Here is a 23,005-nt window from a genome sequence, read left to right on the forward strand (position 1 = left end):
AGTGAAACATGCTGTGATAACTGAAAAAAACTGAGTTTTTCCTATTACTTCAGTGTATTACTGGAACAAATGTGTGTTAATATCTGCTCCTGTAGGGTTCCAACAGGAGGGTGACAGGAAAAAGAGCATTCTAATCTCTAATAACTTGTTGGAGTGGGAAGAAGCTACAGCTAACCATGAACACAAAATATTTGTGTATCCATCACACATTTCATGAAAGGAATAACAGTGTAAAGAGCAGCCAACTATTAGACTGTTGGCTCTTCAGAGCTAGGACTTCTGCACATGGTTGCATTTTTTGTCTTGCAGAGTGGAAACCACAGTGGCAAGGGTTAGCAAGTAATAATACCTTAGCAGGCTTGGAGGCCTAACACTTATGCACCCTCAGGATGCTTCACAGTAGTAAAGTTAAGCATGTGCAAAGTATTATCCTTATTTTACAGAGGAGGAAACTGGCACGGAAAGGTGAAAGGGCTTATTGCCAAGGCTAGAAGCCAGTGGCAGAGCTGGCTCCACCACCCTGGTCTCCTTATGGAGATAATAAATGTTTCTTCTCTGAAGTGGTGATGAGATGCAGAATTATTCTCCTGCGAGAGAGAGAGAGAACAGTGGAGGAGGAAAGGCGCTGGCATGAGCCTCAAGGGCCGTATACTGAGTGGGTTGAAATAGGCTTTAACAGATTTGCATGGGGGCAAATGGGGCTCCACCCTAAAATCCTCTCCATCCCCATAGACTGATGCCTGGCTTGATGGGATGTGTTCGGGAGCCATAGGGAGACGGATACCAAGCCCAGCAGCCAAGGGGTTAAATAGTAGGGTCGGGGGGGTCCCCCTGGGCCCCTTCCTCAGAGCGCCAAGCCCCGCTTCGTCTGCTCTGGGGCCTGCTCACGCCCCGCTGTCCCCCCAGTGGCCGCCAGCGGGTACTGCAGGCCCGAGTCGTCCTCCCGGGCCCGGGCGAGCTTGGGCGGGGGAGGCCGGAGCAAGATGGCGACCCGAGTGCTGCTGCGGCGGAGCCTGGGGGGAGCCGGCGGGCTGGGCAGGGCCGGGCCTCGCCTCCCGGCCCGCGGCAGCCTGGCCCTCAGGTGAGCACGGGCTCCTCCGGGAGAGCCCCCGGGCCTGCAGTGCGGCGCTGGGGGGCCCGGCCCCCGGGGTGCCCCTCGCTCCCTCCTCCCGGACGGTAAATGGCGCCCCTCTGGCCTGGGGGGCGCGGGCTGCGGGCCCGGGGGCCGGAGCCCCCCGGCGGGGCCGCCCCGAGTAGCAGTTCCTAGCCCGGGGTCTCCCGCAAGGTCATGGGCCTCCCCGCTCCGCCTAGGGACAGCCCGCGCCGGGCACCCGCGCCCCCACCTGCACCCCAGCTTGTGCCTCCCCCATGCGGGGCCCCGAGCCGGGCCTGGGAAGCCCGCCCCACAGAGGCACTTTCCGCCTCAGACCCGCCCCACGATCCTGCTTTGGGATCATGCCCACACAACCCCCAACCCCCATCCTGGGTTTGAACCTCCCATTCTGCACACACAGGGGCCCCCCATCTGAGACTGGGGACCCACCGGGTTACACAACCCCCCTACACACGCACCCCCAGAGGGAAACCCACAAGACATAGTCTAAATATCTGATGCCCCATGCCCCAACAGGCACCTGTTGGAATGGGTTTGAAGCATCTGATTTATTTTTATACTTTCAGTTAACTTTGATGTTTGTTTAGAACAGAAATCAAAACCTGTTGGTTGAATTTCAGTTAAGTGTGTCTTTCAAATTTTTCTCTCTTTCAGGGGGATGGTGTGAGGGCAAAAATTTAGGATTTGTACTCAACTTGAATATAGGTTTTCAGCTAACAGAAAACTTGATGGAGACGTATTTCCCTGTGTGTGTTTAATCTAATGTAGGCAATTTTTAAAATAAACATTTGCCAGCTGCCTACTGTAGCACTGAGCTTGTACATAGGAAAAGAGAGGTGAAATTGATTAGAAACTGATTAGTCTTTTACTATTTTTCAATGGAAGGGTAATGCCAAAAGTAAAACAGTGAAAAATAAACTTACATTTTCAAAATTCTAACTTTCCATTTGTTACAAGTTACCAATGATGTTTCTAAAATAAGGAAAGTTGTTTTGTTACATTGTTTTAACCTGATAGTGTCCGTTTGAAATCTTGGGTATTGATGATTTTTTCTGGGTTGTTTGTTTGTTTGTTAGTGTTTGTTTTTTGGGTTTTTTTGGAAAACAACATCTACAGGAGCCACTAGCAGTTTGAAAAAATATACACACATTGGCTGATTATTTGCTCTCTATACAAGCCAGTGTGGACACACCATTGCACACTGCATGATTGCTTACCTACCAGGTGCAGTTGTAGGCCTTGATCTTGCAAACACTTAGGCATATATGCTTTACTCTGAGTACCTACCAAGGCCCAGTGACTTCAGTGGGATTATTCACATGCTTACAGTTCGGAACATCCATACGTGCTTGTAGGATTGGGACCACAGCTAGCAAAATCAGGCAGTGCCTTAGTAAAAGGACTGATAATGATTCCACAATAGGCTGCCTGTAATGCTGTGAGAAATATGGCCCCCAGAAAACCAAAAATTGTATGCTGTGTTGTAAACACCGTATACCTACCCTTTATCCATGATGTAAACATATTCTTACTGGCATTAGAGAGATGTTGTCAAGTAACTTTTTCTTAAACCTGTTTTATAATCTGGTGGGACATATCAGGAAACATTCCCAGACAGTAAGGTGAGATTGGAAATAAGGTATAATGTTTAACAATTAGAGTAATTAATCATTGGAATAATTTACCAAGGGTTATGGTGGATTCTCTGTCACTGACAATTTTTAGATCAAAATTGGATCTTTTTCTAAAAGATACGCTCTAGGAATTACTTTGGGGAAGTTCTATGGCCTCTGTTATACAGGAGATCAGACTAGATGACCACAATGGTCCCTTCTGGCCTCAGAATCTATGAGTCTGATAGACTGTGGAATGATCTTCCAGGGGGGAATGCCATGGCTTTGAATATTTAAAACTGAACTATACAAAGCACTAATGTTCTACTGCAGGGAATATTTCTGAACTAGTAAAGAGATTAGACCTACCTGGGTCTCTTCTGTCTCTTTCAGAGCTCAGAATAGCAGTCAGGATATCCTTTAAAGAAAATCTATTTCTCTATAGCTGGACTATTTTTGGTGGAATACAGCTCATCTAGGACCAACACACATACTGGAGTTGTAGTAGTAAGACACGAGAGACAGTTCTCAAAGTTTTGCTAACATCAGTGATACTGTGTACAAATCTATGCTGATTTTAAGATTAATTAGAAATATAGGAAAGTATCCATTTTTGTCAAATTGTGAGAATTGTTAAGGAAATAAGTTTTACTTCAAACTATTGAGAAGTAAAACTATGGAGAGTTTAAGGGGATGCTGTCAATTTATAATTCATATTGTAAGCATATTTATTATAAATTTGATTATTTCAAATAATTCTAAAAATCCAAGTTCTTTTTCCATTTATATGCTGTTATCTTTTGCATTCCGCTACCACTCAACAATTAATATCAACAAAGTCAGTTTTCTTTTGGTTATAGTCAGTTTCTCTTTGAAGTTCTTTAGCACTGCAATCTTTGAATTGACAACAGTGGCGGAAGATGCTTTTGTTTAAAAACAACTGTTTATATTGGAAGATGTTTAAAACAAATTATTGGAAATATACCTGTTGGACCTGAGCTTTTTTTAAATGATTTCTCTCCCAAAATTCTAAATGTTGCTCACGTTTTAGTTGATAGTGTTCATATTTAAAAAAATATTAAGCACTGTAATGTCCTTATAAAATACACCTAGGAATTGAGGACCTCTCTATACTACCAGGATTACATCTAAGTAGTAGTAACTTTCAAAGCAGAGAGATAATCATATTACTTTATAATCTTCAAATACTGTACCTACCTAGTAATATGTCATACAAAGCTGGTTTCTTATGGTTGTAGGTTTATTGTATTTGTTTTATTTCAAGGTTTTCGTTATTGTCCCTGACAAACTCTTGAGAAGGTGACTGTTCCCCAATAATCATTAAATTGGGCCATAGCTTTAATTTACTAACTTTTATTTTTCAGTTGATTAGTCCTCTGCTGTGAAAATTCACTGTGTACTGATTACTGACATTTGAATCTAGCCCCAGAAGCTGTAGCTTCTTTGTGTTGAAGGTCACCTCATTCCCAGCTATTCTTTTCTTAGGTGTCACATGTCTTCTCCTTCCTTCAGCATGTTGCTTGAATAAGCAATATAAACTACCTCATCATTTTATGCCCCATTATTATTGGGATTTTAAAAATGGGAATTGGGGGGGTATATGTGTTTTTTAAAGTGAACTGCAAAGGGTTATTTTTCCAAAAACAGTTTTTTTCCAACATTTTTATTTCTGGAACATTTTCAGTCTGTTGAGGACCTGAAAGACAGTATCACAGTTGGAAGTTGTAATCTGTCCTATGGATCTCCCAGCCAATAACTAAAATCCTCCAGAATAATTAAGTCTAATTAAATAATTTCAGATCTTTCCACAATCCTCCAGGAAATGGGGCGAAGCTGCAAGCAAATGCTTCTAACGGGTCGGGAGGAAGGAAAATATTGTAAGATCAAGGCCACCTTTATATATTATAAAGACGAAGCAGTAAAAACTAGAATCTTTTCTGTTTGCTGTTCACTTGAACGAAATATTATTTGTATTGGTGTAGATAAAGCTAGTGCACATCATTTGGTGGCTCTAGTGTCTTTCACCACTGAAAAAGGGAAAAAACAGTCCTAATATATTCATACTTTAAGAAGAACCATGTTGTCTGTTGTGATTTTATTGTGTACTGTATTGTTGTATGAAGATAAAAAATAGCATTTTTGCAGAGGTACTTGCAGAAACTAAATTGTTAAACTAGTTAAGCTTTCAGACACTCTATCAAAGTCAACTAATTTTTTAAGTGGGAAAAACTGTAAATATTGAACAAAGAAAATGAATTTGAATCCTGAACATTATAATGGCTACTGTTCAAAAATTAAAATCTATGCAGGCTCCTTGATGTCTAATGCCACTCTAATCTATTCCCAAAGTAGAGTATGCTGTAACCTGCATTTCTTCTCTTCCATGATGCTTCCTTGAAATCTATTTCAGTGAACACAGGAACACGTGGCATTTACTGTGCCATTCACAGTAAACAAAGCAATGTTTGCACACTGTCTTTTCTCGTGCATGTGCACTAGGGTTCATGTTTGACCTCAGGTTTCTGGGAGGATGTAGATATCCTGCTTGAGCAAAGAGAGTTTAAGAGAAAAAAATATTTAGTGGCTTACATTCTCTGCTCTTACAGAGCTCTAATCAATGCAGGAGCAGGGCACGGAAGCAAAAGTGGTTTTATGCCTCACAATGTTTTGGGGTTGGCTTAAAACCTGATATAAATTGTCTTTACTAGCAATGTTAAAGCGCTGCCGTGGCTGTGTAGTCACAGCACCAGGGCTGGGAGAGAGGTCTCCCAGCGCTGTAAAAAAACCCCACCCTCGTGAGGTGAGTAGCTCCCAGCGCTGGTGCATTGTCTACACTGCCACTTTACTGCGCTGAAACTTGCAGCGCTCAAGGCGGTGTTTCTTCAGCACAAGGGGTGCAAGTCGGGTAGTGTAGCTGCACCACTTCTGTGCCGTCCTGGGAAGCCTTTCCAATAGGTGTATACCTTGCTGGGTAAACATTGTCCCTTTACACTGCTGGAGAGTGAGGTCCTGGGAAGACTTAGCATCGTTCCTCTGTATACGTTACCATAGTATGTTAAACTTGATCTTGACTGACTTTCCTCCTGTCTGTGCATTTTTAATAAACATTCGGTGACAATGTAATGTATCCATTGATGTGTAGGGGGCTGGCATCATCAACTAACAGAGCAGGTGAAGACAGCTGGTTAAAATCACTCTTTGTTCGCAAAGTGGATCCAAGGAAAGATGCTCACTCCAATCTACTAGCCAAAAAGGAGACCAGCAGTCTGTATAAAATACAGTGTGGGTGATATTTTTATATTTAACATTTCCTTTTATCTTATTTTATTTTTGCTACTACATTTATCCTTGAATTTTATTGTTTCAGTTCACAATGTAAAGCCAGAATACCTAGATGCCTACAACAAACTTTGGTAAGTTCATATATTATACTTTGTGGTTTTCAACATGTGAATCTGAGCAATGGGATTCTGTAAATTGGCTGGTGTGTGATTTTTTTTATTTGGGAAGAAGAGAATTATTGTGAATAAACCATTTATTCTTGGAGACAGTTGGCACAGATGCTTCCTTCCAGTTCCCCTACTACTGCTCCTTTTTTGGGGTGTTCCTTCACTGAACTGCACTAGATGCTGTTTTTAGGGTGTATATGAGAGGGATCCAGGTGCACATTTCTTCCCTCCCCTAGTTGTCATAAGGCTGCTGCAGCCTTTTTAGGCAGATACAGTGGAGTCGCATCATAGGCGCATTTAACTTACGCAATTTTAACTATATGCGCTCGGCAAAACAAAAAAAAATGAGAAAAATAACAATTTAAATACTGTACCTGTAGTGCAGGCAGCTCCGCCCGCTATTCCACTCAATGAGCATTTGACTATACGCGATTTTCGCCTCACGCGCTGACTTCAGAACCTAACCCCCACGTAAGATGCAACTCCTCTGTACTGCTGTTCCAGTTAGCCCTTCCTTCAGCTACAGTGTAAGAATCTACCTGGTGGGAGTTCTGTCTACAAACTGGAAGAAAAGAGAGAGGGTCACTTGGGAGGGGTCACTAAATATCAAATATAAAACGGAGGTAAAAGCTTTGAGGGAGGGGATAAAACCCCAAGATTTGACATTGACGCACCCTGATGTTTCCATGAAAAGTGACATTATTGAGAGCCATACATTAAGAGGTATAGTGAATCCTTATGTGGGCTTGATCTGCAGTGAATTTTACCCACAGGGCTGTTATATAGGATTTCCAAAAACTCTTTTGCTGATTAAAAATAAGAATCAATATTTGTTTTTTAATGTACTGTACTAATTTAAAGACCAGTTACAGAAATGGAAATTCTGATTTATCTGTATATTTGCTGCATTAGAGCCGTAGCCATTACACTTTGAAAGAGCTAAACACTCAAGTTGGGAAACATGAGCCTCCCATGTTGCAAAATGGCAGTTCGTTCTCATTGACACTGATCATTTAAGAGAGGGTATCAATTAAATAGAACATTGTTTTAGGATCATGCAACCAGTATTGTTTTAAGTGTGGTTTATTGTCTAGAACTGTAGGCTGGAGGTCACAGCTCCTGACTTCTGTTCTCAAGAGTGTTCATGACTCTCCGTGTAACCATGAGTAGGTTACCTGACCTCTATGTGCCTCCATTTACTCATCTCTAAAATGGGAATAATACATGGCTACCTTACAAGGATTCTTCTAGGCTTCATAAATTAATGTTTGTAAAGTGCTTTGATTTGCTTTGGATAAAATCACTATTATATCTCTAGTACGGTATGAATGATCCTTTGTTAAAATGCCCAAAGTAGAGAGAATGTACTAGGGGGGACAGTTTTCTTCATTTAAATTAAACAATGGTTCTTCTTGTGGTGCAAAGTGGGAAAATCTTTAAAAAGTAGTTTCCACTGTAATCTTTTTTTCCTCTCATGACTGAAAAAAGAAATGCATACCTGGAGAAGAGAAAATCACTTTCAACCAGCTCAGTATAAATGTGTATAATTATATGAGGTAGGGAAGTGGAGAAATGGCACTGCTTCATCAGATAAATAAATGTTAAGTCAAAGCAGAGATGTTTATTTTCAAGGAAAGGTACAGGGACAGTGATAGCAATCTACTGAAAGCTATGGTATTTGATTTGGTCTTTCCAAACCAAAGTCAGCCTAAATATTCAAGTAGAAAGGAGAGAATTGGGTCCATTTTAAGAATGGAGGGATGAAAACCTGAAGCTTCCCTGAACTTCCCTCAGTATCCCCAAAAATTCAGCTTGAGCAGTCCGAGTCCTTGTTACATACTGCCAACTCAGGGTGATAAGGATTAGTCATCATGAATTTTGGCATCCTGACTTCACCAACAGGGAGGAATTGGTAGCAGATCCCAAGGTGGAAGGCAATTTGGGTGAAAGCGATCATGAAATGATAGATGTCATGATTCTAAGGAAAGGAAAGACGGGAGCAACAGAATAAGGACAGTGGACTTCAAAAATGCAGATTTTGACAAACTTAAGAGAAATGGTATGTAAGGTTCAGTGGGAAGAAAATCTAAGGGTAAGAGTTGTTCAGGAGAGCTGGGAGTTTCTCAAGGAGGCAATATTAAAGGCACAACTGCAAACTATCCTGATGCAAAGAGAAGATAGGAACAATAGGAAGAGGTCAGTGTGGTTTTATCAGGAGCTCTATAATGACCTGAAAATCAAAACGGAATCCTACAAAAAGTGGAAACGTGGATGAGTTGATAAGGAGGAGTACAAAAGAACATTGCAAGCACCAAGGGACATAATCAGAAAGGTTAAGGCACAAAATGAGTTACACCTAGCAAGGGACATAAAAGGCAATAAGAAAAGGTTCTATAAGTACGTTAGGAGTGAGAGAAAGATGAACCAAAGTGTAAATCCACTACTTAGTGGGAAGGAGAGTTAAGAATGGATGACATCAAAGAAAGCTGAGGTGTTTAATGCCTATGTTACTTCAGTCCTCGCTAATAAGGTTAACAGTGACCAGATACTTAACCCAATATTAACAGGGGGTAAGGTGCACAAGCCTGCATTATGAAAGAACAGGTTAAAGAATGTTTAGACAAGTTAGATGGATTCAAGTCAGCAGGTTCTGATGAAATTCACCCTAAGGTACTTAAGGAACTAACTGAAGCAATCTCAGAACCATTAGCAATTATCTTTGAGAACTCATGGAAGATAAGTGAGGTCTCCGAGGACTGGAGAAGAGCAAACAGAGTACCTGTCTTTAGAAAGGGGAACAAAGAGGACTTGGGCAATTATAGACGAATCAGCCTAACATCAATAGGTGGAAAGATACTGGAAGAAATTATTAAACAATCAGTTTGTAAGCGCCTAGAGGTTAACAGGGTTGTAAAGAATAGCCAGCATGAATAGAATAGACTTCCTAGGGAGGTCGTGAAGGTTTTAAAAGCAGATTGGACAAACACCTGTCAGGAATGGTCTAGTCTAGTTTACTTGGTCCTGCCTCAGTACAGGAACCTGGACTTGATGACATCTTCCAGCCTTACATTTTTATGACTGTATGAATTAATAGAAAAAGTGTTATCTGTCTTTGTCCTACTAATTCATGAACCTTCAGAGATAGGGGGCTCCATTCTGAAGTTCTGAGAGCCAATTTGACTTCCAATAATAAAAGGCAAAAAGGTGGTGCTCATACATATGAATGAATCAGGTGAGATTCTTTCTAATCTAGAGCAAAAACTAGCTTTTAGTTTTATTGTAGTAATAATCATTTACATTTCTGTTGCAACTGCTATCCTAGGATCTCATTATACTTCGCAAACATAAGTTGTTAAAAACTCCCAGCTCCTCTGTGAGATCAGTGCGTAGTATTATTCCTGTTATGCAGATGGAGAAATTGAGGCACAAATAGTAATGAGATTTGCTCAAGGTCACATGGAAGGTCAGTGGCAGAGCTAAGAATAAAACCCAGGTCTTCCAACTCTGAATGCTGTTCATTACACATAAGACTATTCTTCTTCCCTATTTATTATGGTACATAGAATCAGTGGCTGCTAGCCAGAATGCTCAGCAATAAAAAGTAATAAAGAGAAGATTCAGCTAGTCTGAAACAACCTTATTCACCAAAGTACAGTACAGTGAAATCTGTCTTAAACAACCATGCAAGAAACCAGGGGTTGCTCAAGACCAGGTTGCACATAGGAGATGGATTTTAGGCAGCTTTTGCTGTGTACATTGTGCTTTAATGAATAAATTAGTTTCAGACTGGGTCTGCTTTCTAATCTGTTCAGTAATGCTACAGCAACCAGCCATCACTTGACTTTATTCATGTCCATCAGACAAAGTGATTATCTTCATCTGTGTGGCATAATAGAAATGTCAGTTATAGAACTTTAGTGCTGGAGACAAATTATCCTTTCCCATCTCTGTGTCTTACCATTGCTGCTAACAAAAGAAAACTTTTTAAGTTGTTCCTGAACCAAGTCATGCAGGTGTTTTGCACACCCTCAGATTGGGACATCTTGCTAATATATCAGGTAACTTTACATGTTTTGCGGGTTCACATCAAAAGACCTGATGTGTCATGCTGTGTATTAGACATAGACTATCAGGGTTGGAAGGGACCTCAGGAGGTCATCTAGTCCAACCCCCTGCTCAAAGCAGGACCAATCCCCAGATAGATTTTTGCCCCAAATGGCCCCCTCAAGGATTGAACTCAGACCCCTCTGTTTTGCAGGCCAATGCTCAAACCACTGAGCTATCCCTCCACCAAAGCTGGTTATGCTTAAGTTTATATAGAGAGAGTTGTAGTGATCAGTTTTTCCTGCATACAGCAGGGTTTTGTATTTCTGCTTTCTCTTCTGAAAAATGAAGTTTGTGAATGTTCATACTATAATGAACATGTGGTGGCATAATTATGAGTTGTTATGCATATCAAATGTAGCCTCCCTGAAGGAAATGCAACATAGTGTCTGTATTCCTTGTTTTTAAGTCAAGAGGTGCTGCCAAAGATTCATGAAGAAAAACACTACCCGTGTGCACTGGTGGGGACTTGGAACACGTGGTACGGAGAGCAAGATCAGGCTGGTAGGAGATAGAAGTACAACAGAATGTAAAACCGTACAAGTGAAATGTGTGCTTGGCAGGTTTCTTTTTAAGTCCTCACTGTGCATAAACCTTTAACAGTGTACTTCAGGATATGGGCTGTTGATTACATAAAATAATTGGTTAATGATTGTTAACTTTAAAATGGCTTGGTTTTTATCACATTGAGTTTGATACTGAAGCGTTGATTCATAAAATGGGCTTGTTCAGGCAGCACTACTCTAATACTCTCTTTCAAACATATTTGTATACTTATGTTAATACACTTTTACCTCGTCTCAATGAGAGAGTGACAGTACATGGTAAGCCCCTTCCTCTTGTTCCTGCATATTTTTGCACCTGCATACCGTTTGTGCCTGCATTATTTTGCAGGCACAGATCACACTTCTGAAAATTTAGGCTTAAAAGGTGTACTGAGATAGAATTTAGTTTGTGTTAGCCAGTTTAAAAGCTTAACTTTGACTTTCCGTGTCCTATTATAATTGTTCTGCATGGCACTGTTAAGCAACGTTGACGTTACCACAAAATGTAATGGAACTATTGTCTCCCAGCCAATTGGGTCCTGTACTGATACCCTAGATATCTCTTCCTTAAATAGACAGTGTCCAGTAATTCAAGATCAAAATGTAATCTTCCTTCAGATTCAACGAGGAGTCCGGTGGCACCTTAAAAACTAACAGATTTATTGAGTATAAGTTTTCGTGGGTAAAAACCCACTTCTTCAGATGCATTCCTTCAAATTATTGAAAATATGCTATATAACTACAAAGTGTAACATCATTGTTATAATCTGGTATAGGGAGACATTGAAATGATGTTAAATGGCTTTTAAAACAGTCCCTGCTCTCTGAGAAGTTAGAGTATTGCAGCAGCCCTCATTTTGTGGGAACCACATAATCAGCATGCTGCGCTCTTATTAGTTCTGCAGCAGACACACACTGTTGCCGAAGCTATCCTGCTATCAGTGCTGCTGCTTCAACTACAAGAGCATATACATGCATACAATGTGCATGTTAATTTCAGCTGTGTTCGCTGAATATAATTATAATATTAGCATTGGCCAAAGGCAGGAGCAGCACCCTTGGCAGAATTCGGGGGTGAGGGGTGGCATTTTGTGCACACCCTACGGAGCACGCGGGAACTTATGGTTCTGCTCCCATCACGCTGCCAAAGAAAGACCCTCCGCCGAAATGCCGCAGGCAACAGCGGCAGTCATTGCCGAAACGTCGGCGGTAGCTCAATTGCCTGCCGCTGTTTTCCACGGCACGTCGGTGGAGGGTCCTGTTTCGGCGGCACGACGGGAGCGGAACCTGAAGCTCCCGTGCGCCCTGTGGGGAGCGTGCAAAATGCCACCCCCCCCCCCCCCAAATCCTGGCGCCCTAGGCGATCGCCTAGGGTCGCCTAATGGAAGCACCAGCCCTGGCCAAAGGTGAGAGGATATCTGTAGACAGAGATTTGTCAGTTTGTAAGAGAGTATTTTTAAAAATGAAGAGAATGTTGAGGTACGGAGGGGAATAAACCTAAAATATTGCTTGATAGTTAATTCAGAAGCATACTGACAGAGAATGTCCATGCAATCATTTCCAAAGCAGCATTAACTAGTTCAGAGGAAGCCATGCCCACCCCGTCTCCATTGGAGGAAAGGTAGCTTTTCTGGGTCTTTGAGGGAAGATGGAAGAAAAGAGGGTGGGAATGGGAATCTCGGTATTTTAATATTGCTAGTCTAAAAGCTTATAAAAAGTCTTGTTACACAGAGTACTTAAAGGGCATTGTTAAATTTAGGTAAAATAGGCATCCATCTTGAAATTATTATTTGATGAGGAAGGTCCTCCTGATTATAAATATTTTAGAGGGTTTGGGTCTCATTTAGTGTACTTTTGAAGGTTGCCTCTTATCGCGGAGCAATTAAAAAATTAACAATGGCATCTATTTTATTTATCCCACAAAAAAGTTTTGTGCTCCTTCTGCTTGAGTAGTTAATTGAAATACAAGTGCCATCACTGTGCTACTATCAGTTGAAGCTGTGCACCAAGTCATTTTCGGCATAAGACACTGTTTTAAGTTGAAGCTCAACTTTAATTATAGTCACATAAAAGCATCACATCTAAGCAGTATACAGCAAAAGTGCCCTTCAGAAATCTTTGTACATTCTTGCCTTTAGGGTAAATCATCTGTTGCTAGAATAGCAGGGGAAGCCCCTTGTCAAAAAGCAAATGGCTGCACTGTATTGCACTGAGAATGCATTCTGAACATGCTAGCCAGCTTTTACTTTTGAATCATTCTGTAGTGTTAATGACCTTGTTTACATTATGGTGTTTCATGTCTTTTGTCATAAGCCTCTAAAAAGGTCTATTTCTATTTCAGTACATCTCTGGCGGTATGAGGGAGGCTATCCAGCTCTTACTGAGGTCATGAATAAGCTCCGACAAAATAAAGTAAGTCTAAATGAAGACTACATTTTAAACTTTGGCTAGAAATAATAAATGTTTTACTGAGAAATATTTTTCCCAGTGTCAGGCTAGCAGACAGAGCAAAAGACTAGAAGTTTGGACTCCTATGGTCTTTTTCCAGCTCTGTCAGACTAGCTGTGTGACTGTGGACAAGTCACTTCCTCTTTCCGTGCCTCATTGGACCTGTCTGTAAAATGGGGATATCACACACCTCTCGAGTGCTGACGTTGAATGTGTTAACGTTTATATAACGTTTTGAGTTCCGTAGGCGTAAAACGTTGTAGAAGTGCAAAGTGGTTTTAGTAATTTATATTCTGCTGTTATGAACGGTCTGTGATTCTCAGCTCTTTTGTCAGAGCCTATTTGCTAGCGGGGCATGCCCCCACCACCATGTCCCCTCACATAATGCTTCTCCTTTACTTTGTTCTCTTGTCTTGTCTCTTTCCTCCCCCCCCCCCGCCCCGGTCTTATTCTCATTATGCTTTTTTACATGATTTTTGCAGATACTCTTCCTCTCCCCTCCCCATTTTCCCACTTATTTGAAGGTCACATGCTGGGGGCTGGAGGTATCTGTTGGTGCCCAGGCTATACTTACTACAATGGGAGCAGAAAAGTGATGCTCCAGCTGGCAGGCTGCTGTGTGAGCCTTCAGCACTGTACATGTGAGCTGCTGCCACAGCCAGTGACCTTAGGTGCTGTGTGGAAGCATGGAAGAATGCCCACTAGCGTTTAATGAGCAACCTGCTTCTTTACATGCAAATGCATCAGCCTGTTTGCTGTATTTGGGGATGATATAGATCTGGAGGCCAACATCTTTCCTCACCCACTCTGATTCTCTCCTCTGCCCCACACACCCACTTTAACTAATCTGGCACCAGCCCAGGTTGAAAAACAATTAATTACATTCTTCAGGATACTGTCAGTGGCCATTCAGAACACACACAATCTAATTGTCAGTTAAAGCATTATTGTCATGAAGCCTCTCAGTACAGCTTGTGTAGAAAATAGCTCCTCTGGATTTTGCTTACCTAGCTTGGCATTATTAAAACAGCTCACACCCAAACTGCCCAGTACAAAAATTGTTAATAGAGACTGTGATGTGTAAACACACTGATTGATACTTTCAAAGCTGCCTAAGGAATTTGGATACTATTAAATTCAATGGGAACTGGGTGTACAGATCCCCAAGGTGATTTTGAAAATCTCAATCACTATGTTCTATAGAAGAGTAGAATTTGTTAATGTAACATATTAAAGTTTGATGATGACTGTTTATTTTTAAGGAATTCACGGAGTTTCGCAAAGAAAGGGGTAACATGCTTCTCTCTCGCAAGAACCAGCTTCTGTTGGAATTTAGTTTCTGGAATGAACCTGTTCCCAGGGAGGGTCCTAATATTTATGAACTGAGATCTTATCAACTTAGAGTAAGTGTCAAATATTTTTTCTTGCGTGAATGATTAAAAATTGAAAATATGCGACACACGTGTACAATAAAACACAGACCTCCTTAAAAATAAACTAAGGATCTAGTCTTATTCCTATTGAAGTCAATGGCAAAAGTGTTTCTGGCTTCAGTGTGTGCAGAATCCAGCTATAAAGACTGGATCCGACAAGGTGCTGGCCACTTCCTGAGAAGTGCTGAGCACCCTTGACTCTCATTGAAATGCACACACACTCATGCAAGAGACTGAAAGAAAATATTATAGCTGTACAGTGTAATTGCAAATGAATATACAGTCATAATTTTAAGCACTTAAAGGAATCAATGTATTTGATAAATGATGGTATTTTTCAAATGGAAATGCTGTGAGAATGGAAACCTGTGTAGTAATGATGCCTGAATTCTCAATGTTCTATATTATAACACGTATGTGAAGATGAAGGAGCTCAAGAAAGCATCGCTGACATTTGTGGCTATGTCACTATCTTGTTTAAAACCATTTTTGTTCCCCCTTTGTCATTAGTGCATCATAAGCGCTACAATAATACAAGTAATCGATGATGATGATGATAATGGATCTCAATAGCTCTAGGCTCATGCCATTGTATTTTTCATTTTTTCCTCTTTTTTTTTTTTTAAACCCTTCAGATTAGTGAAAATTAAACAGTGCTCAGTTTGGCAGAAAAGACATGCTAAAAATATATTATTGTTGGAGGCACTGTTAAAAACCTGTAATAATGCCAGCAGGCAGGAGTGGGGACTTGAGCAGCTGGCATGGTCTGTCAGTCCTGAACAATTATATTCTAAAAATATTTGAAAAGTCAAATCTCAGTTTCTTACCTTTTTACATTTAAGGACCCTGTAGAGGCAGCATGCACAGCCTCTCAGGGGAAAGAAGTGCCTTCTGTCACTCAAGGGACTCCTTCAGTTGGTTAATGTGGCATGTTAACAGACTCAAAATGGGAGCCCTGTAAATCTTAACTTGGACAGAAGATTGATGGCCATAACGTGGTGCTTAGATCAAGCAACAGGCTTATCACTGTCAGTTTGTGAAATATGGAAGGAAGACCCTCTCCCCCCTTTATATTTTTGCTTCATATAACTTCACATTTGTCAGATTCATTTTCAAAAACATGCCACAGAACTGTCCCAACACTCTAGTTTTCTTTAAAATACTAGACACTTTCTTCTTCTTTCAGCCTGGAACAATGATTGAATGGGGCAACTATTGGTAAGTGTATTTCACCATGTTGTGTGCTGTAATTTAAGTTTATTAATTACATTTCATAGTTTAAAACAGGGGTCGGCAACCTTTCAGAAGTGCTGTGCCGAGTCTTCATTTATTCACTCTAATTTAAGGTTTCGCATGCCAGTCATACATTTTAACGTTTTTAGAAGGTCTCTTTCTCTAAGTCTATAATATATAATTAAACTATTGTTGTATGTAAAGTAAATATGGTTTTTAAAATGTAAAGGAAGCGTCATTTAAAATTTAAATTAAAATGCAGAGCCCCCCGGACCGGTGACCAGGACCCAGGCAGTGTGATTGCCACTGAAAAGCAGCTCGCATGCCGCCTTCGGCACCCATGCCATAGGTTGCCTACCCCTGGTTTAAAACCATGTAGGGGAGATGGTCGAATAATCCCTACACCCTTCCAGATACACAGAGCTAATGAGCTGCTCCTGGTCCTACACAGCTCCGACAAATTAGTTATTTTATTTTGCCTTTCTGGGAAGGAAAGGGAGTGCCTCTATGAACAATGCTGGGACCTCTCTTGTTTGTTCTCATTTTAAAAGCCATCATTCTTTTGAGAAGTAAATAATACTTAACACTTCTATCACATTTTTCATCCTTAAAGCATTTAGATATTAATCTTCACAACAACTGTGTGAGGAAGGGAAGTATTATCCTAATTTTACTATGGAAGATTCTGAGGCACAGATTGGGGAAGAAATTTTCCCAAGAACACATAGTGAGCAGATGTCAGAGCCAAGATTAAAACTAGATTATTTTGCTTGCTGTCCTATGTTCAGTCTACTTTCCCAATCAGTCTCCTCAGGGACAGCACCAAGGTTACTGACTTGGTGCCTGATCCTGCTGCATTGAAGTTAATGGAAATGTTGCTGTTGACTTCGGTAAGAGCAGGCTCAGACTCGTGGCAAGAGTAGACATCTGTAGAAGGGACACCATCATTCTTCTAATACACCTGGGCACTACTGGCATTGGGTTTCTTTCACAGCTACAAAATGAACTACCGTCCTCTACCACTAAGAATCTCGCCTAGTCTCACTTGTACATCTCTGCTGGCTAAACTCTTGCCCGTCCTGCTCATGTTTGTCCGTAGTAGTGTGATCAAAACAAATAAAGACCTTTACACAAAGAGACTGTTTCCCAGTTTTCCATATGTCTGTTTCCTGAGAACTTCTTTCAGAACACCTTGAAATTTCCCCATTTTTTTTACTTCATCTATCAAAATGTTCAGGTTTCTTATCATTCAAAAATGTTTAAAACATACTGCTAAGATATTTTGTATGCCCCTGCTTCGTCCTTCCCGAGTGAGTGTGTAACACGCCAACAGTTGTTCAAAACCAAAGCTTGTTATAACTTGTCGTGTGCCAAAGTTGCAGTAATAAGGCCAATGATCCAGCCTAATTAGTGCAAAACTGCAAAACCCCTCAAGAAATAGGGGTTGGGGGTGGGGCAATGGTCTCTCTGCTGTTTCCCTTTTCTCTAAAACTGCCAGACCCACATGGAGGAGGGAAAATAGGTATAGAAGAACACAGGGGGAAGAGGCAGAACTTTCCTTTGGTTTTTCTGTTGCCCCAGATGGAACTCTTGTAGCTCAGGTGGAACAGCTCAAAGACAGGCACCAAAAGGCAGAAGACTTGAGTATTTGCAGCTATTTCTTTTCTGAGCATCAAAAACATGCTTGGTTTTTTTTGTTTGAAAATATGGTCACCTAACTCCTAACCCATTGGCCAATTCTCCAACGTTACCATCATTCTGGTTTTACTAGTACACCATACAAGACATTGGCAGTAGCTAGGTGGTGGTAGTTTTAATTTACAAGGAAGGATTTTTTTTCTTTTCCCAAAAAATTCAGGCGTCTCAAGATTCTAATAATGTATATGTGTTGCTGCTTCTGGAAGTCATGCATTTGAAGGATTGTCAATAGAAATAGCATGCTGTGAGAGGCCTCTGTAGATTCAATTGAATTGGAATTAAATGTAGTCTCAGATCTTTCATTTTGCTTTGTAACCTAGAGCCAACTTCTGTGGGTAGAGGGTGCCCAGACTGAGGAGTGCATGCTAGAGTCTTCCACGAGCCATGCTTCCTATGGCACAGGGGCAGCCGAGGAAGCAGTGGAAAGTGCTTGGCTTCAGCAGGTTTTGGATACTGAGTCACTTGCTAGTTTTATTAGGGACAAATCCTCCCCCTTCTCACTTGGTGTTTTCTGTTTCCTATGCTAGGTGTACCCGACTAAGGCCAGATATCCTGACTGCCTTCTGGGCAATGCAGTACTGTATTGCAGAATTCATGGCAATGCATTGTTTTTGCTAGAAAGTACTGCCCTTGGAAACTCAGAGGGTTAACTATTTAACACTATGTTGATCATTCTTGGTTTCCTCAGCATCAAAGTTAGAGATACTATTTTTATAATACCAAACCTTAGATTTTGATCTTTTTTAAATAAAACTCATTTTAAAATCCTACTGAGTATCACATTTATATTTTGATATATAGGTAAAAATGTTTGTCTCCTCTTCAGTATATACTCCTGATTTTTATCTTGTTTAATACCAGTATAAGTTCCTTGCATTTACATTAGCTAAATCCAAGCAATTCTAATGAATTAAGGTTGCATGATTGTGAGTATTTACAGTTGTTTTGAATAAGAATGAAGACTTGAGTTTTCAAACAGCATAATGTGCATCAAGATAATTTGTTTAATTTCAATAATTTGCCAGTAAATTTGGTTTCATTCTATTATTGGGGAGGTACACATTCAGATATATTTGAGTTGGCAACAGATCCCCTTTAGAAAATGTAGCAGCTTCTAGTTGAGTTAAAAGTTTAAAATTAGGCTTGTGGCATCATGTGATGCAACTGCCTGAGAAAGATGCATGTGTACAAGAACTTTGCATTCCAGCAACGTAAAATCCATGTGTGTAAGTGTGAAAGACAATACATTCACAAATAGCATATCTTCCTGATATGACTAACACTCAAAAGTAGTATAAAGTTGGCAGGTAGGAGGATTCCATTTTGGAAGCATCTTTTGATAAACCTTTAGAAATTTCTTGCCATTTTAAACCATAACAATGATTATCATACTGGCTCCAAAATTAAAGTTGAAGACTAGAAAATGATCAGCATGGAATCTAATAAAGGGGTGTCTCTCCAATGTTAATGTGGCTTAACAAGTTCTATTTTAATTGCTTATTGCTGGGAATCGGGTTGTATTTTTGTTTTTTACATCTGGAATCTGCTGCAAAATCCTTTAACATTTGAGATGGTGTTAATTGTAACTCTGCTTTCCTTCCAATCACCACTTGCTTCCTGTGCCCATCTACTGCTTCTAGAGGTTCCATTTGTCTCTTGTAGGGCTCGTGCTATTCGTTTCCGACAGGACAATAATGAAGCAGTTGGAGGATTTTTCTCACAAATCGGACAGTTATATATGGTTCATCACCTTTGGGGTAGGCTTCTTTGTTTTCTGCTATACTCACTCCTCTGTCACTATACTGAATAGGTCCTTAAAACAAGGACCTATTCCGTTTGGAATAACGAGATATGTGGACTAGAGAGAGAACCATGTGAATTGCATTTTGATATCAGCAAGGGTTTTTTAATTGATTTTGCAGTTTTAGTTGCCAAAGTTAAAAGCACAAAATAAATATTTCCTTGTCCTTTTGTAATTTCTATGAGAAGTTTACAGTAAGGCATCACAAACCTTTCTTATCAGAGTCTTACTGTTTGCTTCAAGTAAAGTGAACATAATGAGTTCAGTCCTGCAGTTTCTTCCCTCAGGCCAAGTTCACACTGAAATTAGTAATCAAAGATTTAATTTCTAAGGGTCAAATTAAAAAGGGAAGGAAGGAAGGGAAGGAAAAATCAAGTATCTCCTCAGGTTACCACCGTCTGCTCCCCTCACAGCAGAGAGAATTGAACATTTATTTATTTGCAGTGGCACCCACTGTGTGCTAGGTGGTTTCCAGACAGTTCAGGAGGATGGGCCTCTTCAGAGAAGTTCACAATCGAACAACTGCATTGAGGAAACATGCGCTGCGGCCTTCAGACCTCAAGGATATCCACAGGAAACTGGATTCCAACACCATGGATCCTAGAGCACCCATGCAGAGATCCAGCCCCAGTGTTCTGCATTATCTGTCTAATCTATTTCTAATGCAGCTATAATTTTGGTATCAAGGCCCCCTCAATGCCCTTTCTGCCTCTGGCATCCCTTGCCACACTTGCATCTTACTTCCATTTGAAAGGGGATAGTCAGCATGGGAGCTTAATGTTCCAATGACCTACAGTGACTTCTACCAACCTTCCTAGCAATACCTACAGCTGGTTGCCAGGGTTAAATATCAGGCAGAGCAGTTGCCTGAGGACTCCACATGCAGCAAAACCCAGGGAGCACCAGCCATGTGATATTCACATGGAATGGCCTCCATAAATGCTGTAGACCTACCTTTTTGCTCTCTCTGCCTCCTCCCTTTCCACTGGTCTTGGAGCTTTTTCTTTGTATAAAAGGAGGAGCATCTGAAGCTAACTTTTTTTTTCTTTTTCTTCCAAATGACTGCAGCCTCTTAACCACGGAATTAAATATTTTAAATCATGATAGTTATGGACAGCAGAACATTGACTTGGTACTAAATTTTGTGTGTATACTTTTTTCCTTTAGCTTACAAAGACCTCCAGTCCAGAGAAGATATAAGAAATGCTGCATGGAATAAACATGGCTGGGATGAACTAGTATATTATACAGGTAAGAGCTGAACTAAATTGGAATGGGCCATGGAGTAAACATTTTTTTTTTTAATGGACAGAGATGCCACCATGATTGTTTCAGTAAGTTACACTGTCATAAATGTTTTGTTTTGCTGGTATGTTCATCAGTTACAAAGTCAATTGTTTAAATAATCTGTTTTCAGTTTTTGTAAATGTCAGCAAACTGATGTAGTTGCTGTATAAATGTTTGTATTAAAACACATTTGTACTAAATAACATCTACTAAAGGAATAGATCTGTTCAAAGATTTAATTTTCTGATCACAAAAACTTATACAGTAAATAGTGAAATATATCTTTAAAAGAATCCATTAGATTTTCTTTGTAACAGTCTATAATGTGAAACATTGGGGCCCTGTGAAATAAATTCCTCTAAAGAGGGAAAGTAGACTTTGGAGCCAGGATCCAGGAGACCTTTGATATCAGAAACAGCTTTCATAACAAATCTGGCATGTAGGCTATGCTAAATATTTCAAATGTTGTTCCATCAGATTACAAAGGAAATATTACAGTACAATTGCAAGCTAACCTTAAATCTTGCTGAAAAGCAACAGGAGTTTTTGTCTTCAAAACCCTTAGTGCAAATTTAAAAACTATTAAATAATTTTGTTTTTTTCACCTCATCTCAAAACTACCATTCTTCAGTGACAGGGGGAAGGGGTGGTTGGTGATTAGTAAAGATTTGACATGCACTGACTAGTAGAGTAGTTTGATGAAAGCGGTACTCCAAGTTGAGTATGCAGAATTACTAATGGGATCTTTATTAGTAAATGAGAGCCTGTCTTTCCTTTTTTCAGTGCCACTTATTCAGGAAATGGAGTCCAGAATCATGATACCATTGAAGATCTCTCCACTTCAGTAAAGTTATTGACTTACCTGTGCCTACATAGATTGAAGTGACAAGTATTTGTCTTAAATTAATTTGATGGCATACATCATATATCATGGTCAAAGAAACATAAAAGTACCATATTGAGCTTGTCAAAGAAACCTCTTTGCTTCAGAATCTAAAGACTTTATGCATTTAGAAATGTACCGGGGAAAGAATAATAGGGTTGTAGTTTAAGAACTCAAAAGACATACCCAGTTCATCTGTGAAACTGGCCCCTCGAGCTGAGCCTGGCATACAAGTATGTGGTGTATCCTGATGTGTGCTGATTCCCACGCTTCAGTAGCAGCAAAGGGAGAGTTGCACATCTGCCATTTAAAGTCTTGAACTAATGCTGTATTTAAATCCTGGGGAAATTGTTACAGTTCAGGGGGCTTTTGTATAATGGAAAATGTATATTTGATTTGTAGTAATTACCGATTGAAAAATCAGTGTCAGTTGGTTCACATAAATAGGAGAGATTTAAACAAAGCTTTGTATCTGAGAAATTCATACCATTATATCAGTTTTATTGGGAATTGAACCAGTAAATAATTACGAATTTACAAAGTAGCTGAGAATATTTAAATTATAACGTGCAGTAGAATTACTGAACTACTCTCACTTTATAAATAAAGTGCAAGTATTAGTGGAAAATGAATTACAAATCAGGTGATAGTTGATGAATGTACAGACAATAGTGGATTCCATTTTGATAAGGCTCTGAAGTAGAAATAAACGAACATCCATCCACTGTCTAAATCTGGAACTAACTGTATGAAATTATTTAATCAAGCTTTGGGCTGTATGATCTATAGTATTGGAGTAGACATTTGCAAGGAACACTGGTGTGAAATTTTACAGGCACTCGTGTTTTGTTAATCGTGTATTTCTGACAATAATTCTGAAAGCTAGGAAAAGAGGTTTTGTTTAATAAGCAATCATGACTTCAGATATATGCTTGATCAGGTGTTTCACTAACTATACAGTAGGTGCATCTGAAATGATGTGTGATGATGGCGCATGTTGAGTCAATATGATTAGCATAAAGCAATGTATCATTATGTCCGGTTCTGTTTGATTTCACTTTTAGATTAGAGCATATCAGCTTTTTAATATCTATAATGACGTGACCATCCTGTAAGTGAAAACAATAATGTCTATTCAAACTAGTTAAAGAATCACTGTAATATATTGTATGTACAAATCACATACTGAATGTCCAGTTTGTACATTTCAATGAGTTTTCTGCAATAACATATCAGTCAATAAAATCCTTTTAATTTTCACATATTACTGGCGCCATGTTTCCATCTATCTGCGCAGTGTTTGTTATGAAAAAGAGGGGTAGGGGGAAATTACACAGTATTTCAGTTTAGATGGCCAACGTTGCCATAATGTGCCT

At 40.0% G+C, this 23,005-nt stretch overlaps 1 protein-coding gene across 2 annotated transcripts; it reads left to right on the forward strand.

Moving 5' to 3' along the window:
• The first annotated feature begins 551 nt into the window (after nucleotides 1-551).
• Nucleotides 552-22,889, forward strand: NIPSNAP2 (nipsnap homolog 2). Of its 2 annotated transcripts, none has more exons than XM_039507970.1 (10): nucleotides 552-655; nucleotides 5,891-6,030; nucleotides 6,116-6,161; nucleotides 10,711-10,805; nucleotides 13,188-13,258; nucleotides 14,557-14,697; nucleotides 15,914-15,945; nucleotides 19,321-19,415; nucleotides 20,627-20,710; nucleotides 21,530-22,889. In XM_039507970.1, exons 1-10 carry the CDS (start codon nucleotides 567-569, stop codon nucleotides 21,592-21,594), a joined length of 858 nt encoding a protein of 285 aa, XP_039363904.1. In that variant the 5' UTR covers nucleotides 552-566; the 3' UTR covers nucleotides 21,595-22,889. The 2 variants fall into 2 exon arrangements, with proteins under 2 accessions (XP_039363904.1, XP_039363903.1); XM_039507969.1 differs by lacking the exon at nucleotides 552-655 and adding an exon at nucleotides 805-1,081.
• Nucleotides 22,890-23,005: the final 116 nt, after the last annotated feature.

This window comes from Mauremys reevesii, linkage group 20 (genome assembly GCF_016161935.1).
Source record: "Mauremys reevesii isolate NIE-2019 linkage group 20, ASM1616193v1, whole genome shotgun sequence".
Taxonomy (NCBI): Eukaryota; Metazoa; Chordata; order Testudines; family Geoemydidae; genus Mauremys; species Mauremys reevesii.